At 32.7% G+C, this 13,468-nt stretch overlaps 1 protein-coding gene across 5 annotated transcripts in view; it reads left to right on the plus strand.

Moving 5' to 3' along the window:
• Positions 1–13,468, plus strand: part of LOC126880186 (carbohydrate sulfotransferase 11-like) — a 104,922-nt gene that overhangs the window by 70,398 nt on the left and 21,056 nt on the right. For 4 of the 5 annotated variants that reach the window (XM_050643967.1, XM_050643965.1, XM_050643964.1 and 1 more), the window contains exon 4: positions 911–1,110. In XM_050643967.1, coding sequence (XP_050499924.1) covers positions 911–1,110 — 200 coding nt within the window. The remainder of the gene's footprint in view (positions 1–910; positions 1,111–13,468) is intronic. The other variant, XM_050643968.1, reaches the window with a different exon arrangement.

A 13,468-nucleotide genomic window follows, 5' to 3' on the forward strand; every position in this document is an offset into this window, starting at 1 on the left:
CATCCCATATAACATTCACTCTCCGGACTGGAACCTGCCCACCAGTAACCATCAATCAAATAAAAATACCACAAAGTAATCAAGTCAAATATCTAGGGCTACACTTTGACAATAAACTCAACTGGAAACACCATATAACAAAGAAAAGAATGCAACTTGACCTAAAAACCAAAGAACTTTACTGGCTCATTGGAAGAAATTCCCATCTTTCAATAGAAAACAAATTGCTAATATATAAAGCAGTGATAAAGCCAATCTGGACTTATGGCATTGAACTGTGGGGCTGTGCTAGCAAATCCAATACTGTGATTATCCAGAGAGCGCAATCCAAGATACTTCGAGCAATAGTTAATGCACCATGGTATGTATCAAACCAAACTCTACACACAGATCTAAAAATTCCATATGTAACCGAAGTCATCCGAGAAAACAACAGAAAACACCACAACAAACTAGAAGACCATCCTAATCCACTACTTCATCCACTACTGCAACCTGTCCACAATAGAAGACTAAGAAGAAGCTGGCCCTCCGACCTAAGAGGTAACTGAGGAAACATCGCTGGATGTTTACCTCTCCACGTCACCACATTTACAATAATTTAATTTAATGTAAGACCAACAAATTGACTTATAGATGTTTGTTTTATATCTGATTGTCAATAAAGGGAGATAATAAAAAAAAAATATATTTATAGCTCATTTGCTCTTTTCTATATTTTTCTTTGTTCTTTATCTATTCTTTTACTATTACATACATATATCAACATTTGATTCAGCACCAGTCTTTCATTTTCTATGCTGTTATTTTATTCTTTCGTTTTCAAGTTATTTTCCAGTAGCGGCAAGTTTTTTTTGCGTTACATTTTTTGCGTTACTTTTATTCTCATTTAAATTAAATAATTTTTTAGCTCTCGAAAGTGACAGATATCCCTGGCTGGACCAAATTGCCAGACAGGAGCAAGTATTAGAAGGCTGTGATAATATGGGTTTAAGGTTTAAAATTAAAAATACATTTAATGTAAATAAGCTAGATCATATTTTAGTTGATCATAATCATAAACTACTTTATTGCTACGTTCCAAAGGTTGCCTGTACGAACTGGAAAAGGGTAAGAATACATTTTTTAATTTAAACAATTTTTATCCTACTTGTATAATGACCTTCATGGAACTCTTATAATCAATTCTAGTTAAAGAACCTGCTTTCATCGGATTTATTATCAAATGTTGTTACGATAGAAAATCTCCAGGGTACGATTTTATCAGTGGAAAAGTGTTGAAAGAATTACCTATCAAATGCATAAAACTTATAACGTTTATATTCAATGCCATATTAAACTTAGGTTACTTTCCTGATCAATGGAAAGTGTCTCAGATAACAACCATTCTAAAACCGGGGAAACCTCAAGAAGAAACTACATCGTACAGGCCAATCAGCCTCTTGCCAATCACGTCTAAAGTTTTCGAAAAAATATTAGTAAAAAAACTCGAACCCTGGATCAAAAATCTAATTCCAGACCACCAGTTTGGATTTCGGTCCCATCACTCAACAATCCAACAAGTTCAAGTGGTAAAACATATAAATGCTGATTTTGAGGCCAAAAGGTACTGTTCAGCGGCATTTCTTGACGTTAGGCAGGCATTTGACAAGGTATGGCATGAAGGTCTCCTATACAAGCTAAAAAGGACATTACCGCACAGCTTTTACATTCTTCTTGAGTCATATTTGTCAGGTAGGTGTTACTTTATTAAATACCAAGATGCAATTTCCAAACTTTATTCTATCAAAGCTGGCGTACCACAGGGTAGCGTGCTGGGACCTACCTTGTATCTCTTGTTTACCGCAGATATACCTCCAACTCTTCAGGAACCACTAGAGGAGAGACCACCTACAGAAGAAATGATGCTAGGAACATTTGCCGACGATACTGCAATCCTAGCCTCACACACAGACCCTATTTATGCTTCGCATCTCCTTCAAGCGTATCTAGACAGAGTACAAGTTTGGTTTTTGGAATGGAAAATTAAAGTCAATGAAGGAAAATCATGTTACATTTACAACACGAAGAGGAACTTGTCCTCCTGTAACTTTAAACAATCACCAATTACCATCAGCCAACGAGGTAAAATATCTTGGTATTCATTTGGACAGAAGTCTCACATGGAGGAAACATATCTGGACCAAGAGAAAGCAACTAGGTCTCCAATTCAGAAATATGTATTAGTTAATGGGCCGTTCATCAAGACTATCTCTGGATAATAAATTGCTGCTCTATAAGGCAATACTTATGCCAATCTGGACATATGGGTTGGAACTATGGGGAACAGCCAGTCACTCCAACATCGAAATCATCCAACGCTTCCAATCAAAAACCCTCAGAACCATCACTAATGGACCTTGGTACATCAACAACAGAATTATTCATCGAGACCTTAAAACGGATATGGTACAAGAAGTCATCACAAAACGTAGCGCTGCATACATTGCCAAGTTGGAGGATCATGAAAACCAGTTTGCACTTAACGTCCTAGACAATTCCCAAGAACAGCATAGGTTAAAGAGGTTCAAACCATTGGACTTACCATTTAGAGTAAACTTTTAAACTAATTAGTTAGTAGTTATAAAATGTAATTATTTTCTACACAACTTTATAAAAATTGTACTTTGATTTTACCAGTGGGTAAAATCTTTCTTGTCCCTAGTCAATGTAATTACTTTTAAAATAAAAAGGTATACCATTTTTATTCAGTTGCAATGCGAAGGCAAAACAATCTTACTTTTCAATTAGAATACGGAGTGCAGTCCAGTCCCTTGAATCGCGATTTTCGGCTCTTATTGGAGCCTTCATCGGAAAGAACGTAGGCACTGTTCTCCATATTTTAACTGATTCGCATCGAGAGGTTTTCTCACCCATTGCAACTGAAGTGATGATAGTAGGCGGCTAGCGCCATCTGGCATTGAAAGACGAAGTAGTTTTCAATCCTAATAGTAAATTATTAATATTGAAAATATTAAAAATATTACTAAAAGATTTTTAAATTGAAAACTTATTGGTACACTTTCCTGGTGACACCTCCAAGACTTCTACAATTTGCAAGTCAAATGGATGCTGCAGTGAAGACGAGAGGGAAGGAATTCTACACTATGCAATTCACATCCCCCGTCTGCAGCTGGTAAAGTTCCAACGGAAAAATGCACCTAGTTACTCTACGGAGTAATACGACTATAAAATAAAAATGTATACCATTTTTATTCAGTTGCAATGCGAAGGCAAAACAATCTTACTTTTCAATTAGAATACGGAGTGCAGTCCAGTCCCTTGAATCGCGATTTTCGGCTTTCCAAAAGGAAAAACTTTTTTATTTTCAATTTTCAATTTTGGCGAAACATGTCCTTCTTGATAAAAAGTTTTGCTTGTTTTAAAACCCTATAACACGAAATAAAATTCAACCTGCTTAATGTTGTAGCCAATTTTATGTAAATCCCTATATAGACCAGGCAGGATCTGTTTTTAGGTGGATGTGAGAGGTGGCATTCGGATTTTTGCGGATAAAGTTAGGTGATAACTTCGTTAATAATAATTGACTTATGATCCTTCTCAAATATGCCCGGAACATTAATAAAAAAAAAAATATTTAAAAATTTCAAAAAATTTCGTTTTTTTTTTCTACTTTCTTTGCTTATAACTTTAAAACAATTCATTTTGGAACAAAGTCATATAGGAATAAAACAAAGATAATTAAATTTTTATCAGATACGATTGGTTAAAAATGTTTTAATTTAACACCCTTGCTGCAAAATAGCAATAAATATAAAATAAGGGGGCAAAACAAGCCTGTCCTTATTCAATGTTTTTCCAGCACTTAGGTTATACTTGGAACCTTCCTAAATCGCTTAGAAAATTTTTGCAATGTGCTAAAACCGTCCACCAAATTTCATTAAAATTTACTTACTAGATTTTGCATAATAATTTTGCACTCTAAACTTTTTTTAAAAAATTAAAATTTTTTAAAATCATGCACAACAAAAACTAGAAAATACAAAGATTTGTCAATTTTTTTTTAAATATAAAGAAGCACTCCACCTATCTATGGCACTTTACAGAATTGAAATCGGATTATTTAAGCAGCCTCAGCATTGTTTTAAAGTTATAAACAATTTTTTGGCTTATATATAAACAAATTAGTGCTGTGTCCAGGAGTCCAGGAGGGGGTACTACGGATTTATTTAGATGGATTTACATAAGTTTTTTATCTATTTTGACCCGTAGAATATGAATTTTTTGGATAACTGTTGATCCGGATGTCGATAAGATTGTTATAAACAAAGAACTTGAGGAATTACATAACATCGATTTTTCGCAAAATAAAACATTTTTTTGTATTTCTTGGGTAATTCTAAGCAAAAAATGTTCTTACAAGTTTTTTCGTAGGATGCATAGTTTTCGAGATAAACGCGGTGGAACACTCAAAAAATCGAAAAATTGTAATTTTTGAAAGAAAATAACTTTGGATTCAAAAATAAAATAGCAATTCTGCTGACAGCATTTGAAAGTTTAAGTCAAATTATACTGGTTTTAATTATTTGCATTGCTAAAGATTAATTTTTTTATTATTAAACATTGCTGAGGCCCCTTAAATAATCCGATTTTATTTCTGTAAAGAATTAGCACTTTTTTATATGTAAAATAATGGGCCAACTTCTAAATGGTCTAATTTTTGTTCAGAAAGATTTTAAAAAATTTGAACTTTTTTAAAAACATTTACATTGCAAATTTATTATGCAAAATCTATTAGGTCGATTTTATTGAAATTTGGTAGATCATTTAAGTAAGTTATAAGAATTTTCTAAGCGAATTACTAAGGTTCTAAGTGCCACCAAAGAGGTTAAGAAACATTGAATAACAACAGGCGTATTTTGCCCCCTTATTTTGTATTTATTGCTCTATTTCAGAAAAGGTAATACCTTAAGACATTTTTGACCAGTCGTATATCATACAAAATTCACTTATCTTTATTTTATTTCTATACGACTTTGTTCCAAAACGAACCGTTTTAGAGTTATAAGCAAAGAAAGCAGAAAAAAATCGATGTTTTTCGAAATTTTTAAATATTTTAATTGTTTTATTAATGTTCCGGGCATATTTGAGAAGGAGCATAAGTCAATTATTATTACTGAAGGTGTCGCCTAACTTTATCTGCAAAAATCCGAATGCCACCTCTCACATCCAAAAATACACGTTTTTTACAGATTAGTCCTGGTCTAATAAATTTTTGCACTAAGTTCGAAATTGTAACAGTAATCTAGTGTTGCTAAGCTACAATGTAGATACTTAGTAACTCAGATAAATAATTTGCTAATTGTTATTCTTTGTCAACAAGGCAATGTTAAGCATCCAACAAAGAATTTATCTTGTAAAGTGTTATGGAATTGGAACTGTTTCGTACCGACATGCCATTGAAATGTTCGATGAAAAATATCCAGATGTACCTACTCGTTACGCGGAATGGATTGAAGAAACTGATAAAGAAATTCAATGAGATAAGATCTGTTAAAAACAGAAAACGATCGAAAACGGACGATGCAGCTACTGCCCTAGATATGCAGTCAGTAAAGGAAAATCCTAAATTAAGTTTACGAAAAAGAGCAGCGGAAGTTAGCTTTAGCAAAAGTCACTTACAGAAGATATTCAAGCAAAACAACATTCATCCCTTCAACAGGGCCGCGTTTAGGTCAATTTCCGCCCTAGGCAATTCTCTAGTAGCCGCCCTAGGCAATTCTCTAGTAGCCGTCCTTCAAACATGTACCGTTTTTGCGAAAAAAAAATGCAAGCAGAATTTTTTATTTAGGTTAGGTTCAAGTATTATGTAACGCGATTTTTGAAGATTTTTGGCCCCCCCCCCTCCCACCCCCTACGTAACGCAATTTTTGAAGATTTTTGACCCCACCTAACTTGCGTTACGTAATACTTGAACGGTCCCTTAAATAAGAAATGTATTGTTTGGAAATGTATTAAAATGAGGCACATAGAATTTATCAAAAATAATATTTTACACAAGTGAGAAGAACAAAAATCACACTAATCACAGTATGGTATGAATTCACTTTTGACCGGTGAAAATAAACACAGAATGTTTTACATAAAAATAAAAAATTATGATTATGTATAATTTGCAATTTGCACTAGTATAAGATAGGAATGTGTTGCGATAGCAGTAGCCGTTATTTTTTAACTGTTATTTCACTGAAGCTATTTCACACTGTTACATCATTTTCGTAATAACTGAAATATTCAGGTAGCTGACTACTTTTTTAATTATTGTAGACTAGTGATGAATATTCGTATTCGCATTCGCATTCGCGAATATTCGCATGTTTTTGCATATTCGCATTCGCAAAATTTGTGCCAATGTTTTGTCAATATGAAAACCAGAAAAAAAATAATTTTAAGATAATATTAGGTTAATAAAATCAAAATCTATTCACTTCTCATCTTTTTTTATTAAGAAAAGGTGACTTAACCTCAAACATGCAAATCTCTCAAATGGAAATATGCAGGACACAACAGCAGACAAAGAGACGGAAGATGGAATGAAGCGATAACTCACTGAAGACCTTAGGACTACAAAAGAGGAAGTGGCGGACCACAGACGAGATGGTCGAATGACCTAAAAAGATACACAGGGACCAGATCCGCCAGATCGACAGCATTAGCACTGAACCGAGAAGAGTGGAAAAATAAGGGGGAGGCCTACGTTCAACTTTGGACAGATGAAGGGCAATAGATAGATAGAACTTAATCTTGTATAATCACATCATCAGCCTTCACTTTTTTTATTATTTGGTATTATGTAATAAAGCTTAAGATTCAGATTGATTTACACTAAATATCAATTAACTTTTCATTACAAATTTAGGAAACATTACAAAAATAAAAACAAATTTAATAAAAACTGAATATTCGCATTCGCATCCGCATTCGCGAATGTCGGTAGCAGATATTCGCATTCGCATTCGTATTCGCGAATGTTCAAAAAATGACATTCGTTACATCACTATTGTAGACCTATAGCAAGTAAACCTACCCGTGTCCTGTCTAGAGTTCACGTCCGTTTTTTTAATTATTAACAATTTAATTTGTAGTTAATTTCTACATACATTACATATATGCAATTTTATTATAAATGTATTAATTAATAAAGGGTCTACTTTGTTTAAACATTTCTTGAAAAAATTATTTTTTTCCAAACACCTATTTTGTTAATCATATCATTATAGTATGGTATAACTAGATCCAAACCCAGACATCCAAAGTGAAAGTTATCCTCCAACACCAAATTGTTCTATATGGTCTACATAATGTTCAGAAAAAAGTCACACCATTTTGAGCGTCGGGTTTGGGGGGGGGGGGGAGAGGAGGGAGAAGTCGGTAAATTCGTAGTTTTTTAAGTTTTTCGTCAATATTTCTAAAACTATGCGGTTTAGCATGAACAACCTTCTATACAAAAATGTTCTACATTAAATTTGAAACAAAAAAGGTCCTCTGCATAATCCGTCTAAAATGAACGGTTCCAAAGTTATGGAGGTAGTATAGTATAATTGGTCCAAAAAAGACCTAACCCAGACATTAAAAGTAAAAGTTTTCCTCCAACCCCAAATTGTTCTATATGGTCCAGATATTATTCAGTAAAAAGTTACACCATTTTGAGCGTCCAGTTTGGGGGTTAAATAGGAGAGAAATCGGTAAATTAGTAGTTTTTTATGTTTTTCGTCAATATTTTCTAAAAATATGCTTTAATGTTCTATACAAAAATGTTCTACATTAAATTTAAAACAATAAAGATCCTATATATAATTGTTATAAAATCAACGATTCCACAGTTACGAAGGGTGAAAAGTGGAGGTTTTCGATACTTTTTATATTTTTTGAGCAATTTATAATATTTTTACTGATTGAAAGAAATTTTCTTTAACAGGATTTGCTATTTCAGTGGCCGATGGTATGTTAGTGATAAGCCCTTGAAGAAACGTCAACCTCACCACCCAAAATCATCTTCAATTGCCCAAGAAATATAAAAAGTATCGAAAACCTCCACATTTCACCCTCCGTAACTCTGGAACCGTTGATTTTATAACAATTAAGGATAGGACCATTTTTGTTTTAAATTTTATGTAGAACGTTTTTGTATATAACATTGTTTACGCTTAAACATAGTTTTAGAAATATTGACGAAAAACGTAAAGAAATAACTAATTTACCGACTTCTCCCCCATCTCCCCCCCAAACCGGACGCTCAAAATGGTGTAACTTTTTACTGAACAATATGTGGATCATATAGAACAATTTTGTGTTGGAGGAAAACTTTTACTTTGCATGTCTAGGTTAGGCCTTTTTTTGGACCAATTATACTATACTACCTCGGTAACTTTGGAATCGTTCATTTTAGAACGATTATGTATAGGGGCATTTTTTATTTCAAATTTATTGTAGAAAATTTTTGTATAAAAGGTTGTTCATGCTAAACCTCATAGTTTTAGAAATATTGACGAAAAACGTAAAAAACTACGAATTTACCGACTTCTCCCCCCTCCCCCCCCCCCCCCCAAACCCGACGCTCAAAAAGGTGTGACTTTTTTCTGAACATTATATGGACGATATAGAACAATTTGGTGTTGGAGGATAACTTTCACTTTGGATGTCTGGGTTATGTCATTTTTTTAATCAATTCTATCATACTATTAATGATCATAGAAAAAGTTAAAATACCTATATTTTAATAAATAAATTATTTTTATTAAATAATAATTTATTGAACATAATTTATTCATTAAAATATACCTTAACTTTTTCTATGATTAATAATGATATTACAAAAAATGGATTTTTGAGAAAATATTATTTTTTCAAAAATTGTTTAAAAAATTAGACTGTTTATTAATTAATAAATGTCTAGAGAAATTGCATATTTGTAATTTACACAAAAGTACATACAAATTAAAAGAAGAAATATCAAAATTCATTGAGTAGATCCCAAGATATAGAAAATGGTAGTAGTTTTAAGTTGCTTTTTAGTTTTTGAACTCTTGCATTTTTCTGCTCCCGCCAGGTAACTGACAACTGTTTTAATTGTTGACCTATAGGATGAAAACCTATATGTTTCCTGCCTAGAGTTCGCGTTCGTTTTTTAATTATTAACAATTTAGTGCAATCAACGCAGAAGCTGCCCCTTCACTTACTATGACCAAAGAATACATATCTCTCACAAGAACCGACACGGACGGCGATTCTTTTGTTGTTAGCATGTACTTAATTTTAGTATCGAGTTGGCAAGTGTACACGCGAGTACACTGAGAAAAGTCTCGCACATTTCTGGCGTGTATCAATAAAATTTTAGTTGCACTGAGAAAAAGGTTGCATGCAGGGCAGGCTTTTGTTGACATTCTTAATATGGTGGAATTATTTTTGATTTACAAAAGGTTGCAAATACAACACAAAGTAATGGTGAGAATTATATTGATTAAAACCATGGATAAAATACCTTTTTTATCCTGATTTTAGCATTGGAAGATCAATAATAAAATATATTATAGTGGCGTGACATTCACTATTAATTATTCTTTTTGGCTTATACTGATACAACGATATAAAATATAATTTGTTGTTTTCACCAATTTTGAAAAAGTGTGAACAAGTTGGTCAGAATTTGAACGACTTGGTGTGACCTAATAGGCTGTCTGTCCGTCCGACCGCGAATATAACTCCTTCAGTCACTATACCAGGTAGAATGACAAATGAGGTGTCAAATGAAAGCTTATAATCCATGGATGGTACTCAAGGTGAGACATTTGACCTAGACTGTCTGTCCGTCCGACCGGAAATGTAACTCCTCCGTCACTATACCAGGTAGAATCACAAATGAGGTGTCGAATGAAAGCTCATAATCCATGGATGGTACTAAAGGTGGGAAATTTGACCTAGGACTTCCGGTTTTAGAAATGCGACCGGAAGTACTATTTTAAAGTCACCGCAATAGCACAAGTGATATCCGTCCGACCGCGAATACAACTCCTCAGTTACTAATACAGATAGAATGACAAATGAGGTGTCGAATGAAAGCTTATAACCCATGGATGGTATTAAAGATGAGAAATTTGACATCGGACTTCGGTTTTAGAGTTACAACCGTAGGTACTGCTTTAAAGTCACTCAAAATATGATATGAATGTAAAACAAGATGACAAAATTAGTAAAATCGTAGATCAATCGACGCAAAGTTACACGAAGAGTTCCAATATCGACTTCCAGTTCTACTTTCGATTACTTTGGGTGAAAACCTAGGACCAATTACTTGTTTCTCGAGGTATTTCCTAATTCATTATTTCTCTGCTTGGATCTTCCATAAATAATAAATAACTTTTTATTAATTTCACGCCTTAAATCAATTATGTATCAAATACACAATCAATATTATTTAATAAACAACTCAATCTGTGACTAGACAATCAACATACAAACCCCATTCAAAGCAAATATTCCTGAAGTCGTGTCAAATCTTTCATAGCGTTGTTTGTCACTTCTTGTCACTACATTCTGTTGGACTGAGTGCGTTGTATGACAAAGATAGCGAACGTACGATTTGGAAAATATCATCACGGACAATGTTAGAACAAGACAAGCCTGCATTTTATGTATCGATGAAATGTCCCTAAAGTCTAACGTATTTTATGAATATATGGAAACGTTTTGATCATTATGGTCAGAAGCTTATATTCCATATGAAAGCAGTCTTTAGCTTTTTTTTGTTGGAACGCAAGTATAATCAAGAGAATGTAAACCTATTATGAAGAGTGTATTGTCAATTATCAAGCATTAACTTGAATGTTGAAACAATTTCAAGTGATATTGGATCAAACTTTTTGAATTAGCTAAATTATATAATGTTACTCCTGAAAATCCTGAATTTCAAGTAGTCAGTCACAAATTGTTTTATATATTTGACCTAAGTTATTGTTTTATACAAACTACAGAAACAATTTAATGAAACATGGTTTATTAAATTTAATTTAGGTTTGCTGATAAAAGTACTTTATGGAAGTTTTTGTGAGTATTGGATTCTCAACTTTTTAAACACAGCACGTGGCTTGTGGAATGAACACATATAAAATATGACTTTAAGTGCTCTTCCTGCAGATGCAGTTGGTACAGTAGAGGTCAAAGAAAGGTTAGAGAATTTGTATGATATTTTAGATTCAAATTCTTTGTGAAATCCCAATAAATACAAAATTAATTTTTTATACGATAGTTTATAGTTCATGAAAAAGCTTAAAATAATTAATTCACATAATCAAGATATCTCAAAAAGAATTAAATTGCATAAATGGTGGAAAATAACAATTAATAGTTGTAGGCTATTAACAATTAATAGTTGTGGGACATGTTGGCAAAACTGGTCTTTATTTATTTAAAAACTAGATGCATAAATAAATACTGTTTAGAAAACTTTTTGGCAGTATCAGGCAACAGGTTGGTAATTGTGTAACCCAACACCATTAAATTTTCAAGGGCTTTGCACTGGTAAACATATTTACATTCAGGAAGTATGAATTACATGAATGACTTAAATCAAGTTTTACTGGATGTTAAATAACAATATTTGATAGACAAAATCAACCAAACCCATTTCAGCCACCAGCTACAGGAGAGAAAATATTCCCACAGAAAATGCTTTTACTTATGTTTGTGGATATCTTAAAAATCACTTAATGGGCATAGTAACTGTGACAGTTGTGAAAATTACCGGACACAGTGTGAATCTTCAGATGTGAATTCTTTGTTAATATATAAAACTTACAACCCCACAAAAATGATTCATGTAGCATTACAGTATCCTCCTGATTTTTTATTAAATAAAACAAATAAAGTAAAAACTAAACTTAAAACCTAGAAAATAAGTCTATACAAAATATTATGAGCTACAAACTGATACAAAAACAAAATACTAACGCCAAGCCAAACAAACAACTGTGACAACAAACGCCGATCCTGTACAAGACAAATGTCACCAAAATTATTTGCTATTCATACAAATTGAGAAATGGCTGATCTGGCACATGCGCATAAAAATTTAGTTCATAGATAATCCGTTTGTGTCGGTTCTTGGGAGATATGTATTCTTTGCTATGACTAATCATCATTTGAACTACATTTTTAAAAAATCGAGTAAAATATCATCTTTCCGAATACCTATGTAAGAAGATGTTTTGTAAATGTTTATAAACTAGTATTTTTTCCTATATTAGATAATTTTTTATCTTTTCTTAATACATTGTGATAGGATCACTTTTCTACTTTCATTTGGCGTACGCAGAATTGTCCTATCTTCATTAGTTTCTGTCATTTGTTATTGCAAAACAAAGGTCTCTGGGATAAACAAATAGAATACCTAACTTTTAAACTAATTAATGGATCGGTCTCAAATTTTGGGAGTTTGTTATGTACCCCAATACCCAACTTTGAGTAAAGCGAAACACTACAGTTCTAAGTTAGTTTTAGGAAAAGTTATTAATAAATAACGATTTTCAGTTATTTTGCAGTTTACGAAGCAACAAATTAACTTTTTGAGTTTCAAAAATCGTCATTGTGAAGGTTTTTCAATGTTCTAAAAAAATAAATTTTGTAATTGTATGTCAACTATTTAGCTTTTTAATTGAGTGCAAAAAATGGAAAAAATCGCATTGATTGCACCAAATGGTTAATAATTAAAAAACACGATCTCTAGGCAGGAAACATGAAGGTTTTCATCCTATAGGTCAAATCCACAATAACTAAAAAAGTAGTCAGCTACGTTGATATTAATTTCATTGTCCCGAACATGGTCTATTTCTTGCTTATTTCCCTGGCTGGAGTATTATGTCAGTGCGACGACGCGAATGTTATCTCCTTGTAATAATACAGTTTGAAAATCCCAACTCTAACTCGATTTCCTACTGGTAATCTTTAGTTTCTGCAATATGTGCAATATTGATGTTTTCAGTAAATTCACCGTGTTTGTGGAGCTTCTGGCGGCCCAATAATCACTAAATTTATGACTTCCGTTCTTTTTGGATGAATAGTGTTAGGTTTAAGATAACAGAATGCTATGTTTGTTTTATTTTTGATATGAATGCAATTTCTTTTATTTAGAAACGAACGCCCACTTCTATTTCATTGATGGATGAATGATGAATATACATATTTGTTATTCGATTTTAATTTTTAAATACAAATATTTTTTGTACAGTATTTTTGCCGCCCCAGGGGCGTCATTTGATAGGGTTAGGGGAGGCAGTTGCCCCGTCCCCTGAAAATTACTGAAATTTACAAAAAATACTTTCAGTTTTCATTATTACATCATATAATATAATGTATTGTATATTATATAATGCTTGCCCCCCCAATCAAAATTTCAAACCCCTGTGCCGCCCTC

The sequence above is a fragment of the Diabrotica virgifera genome, chromosome 2 (assembly GCF_917563875.1).
Source record: "Diabrotica virgifera virgifera chromosome 2, PGI_DIABVI_V3a".
Lineage (NCBI taxonomy): Eukaryota > Metazoa > Arthropoda > Insecta > Coleoptera > Chrysomelidae > Diabrotica > Diabrotica virgifera.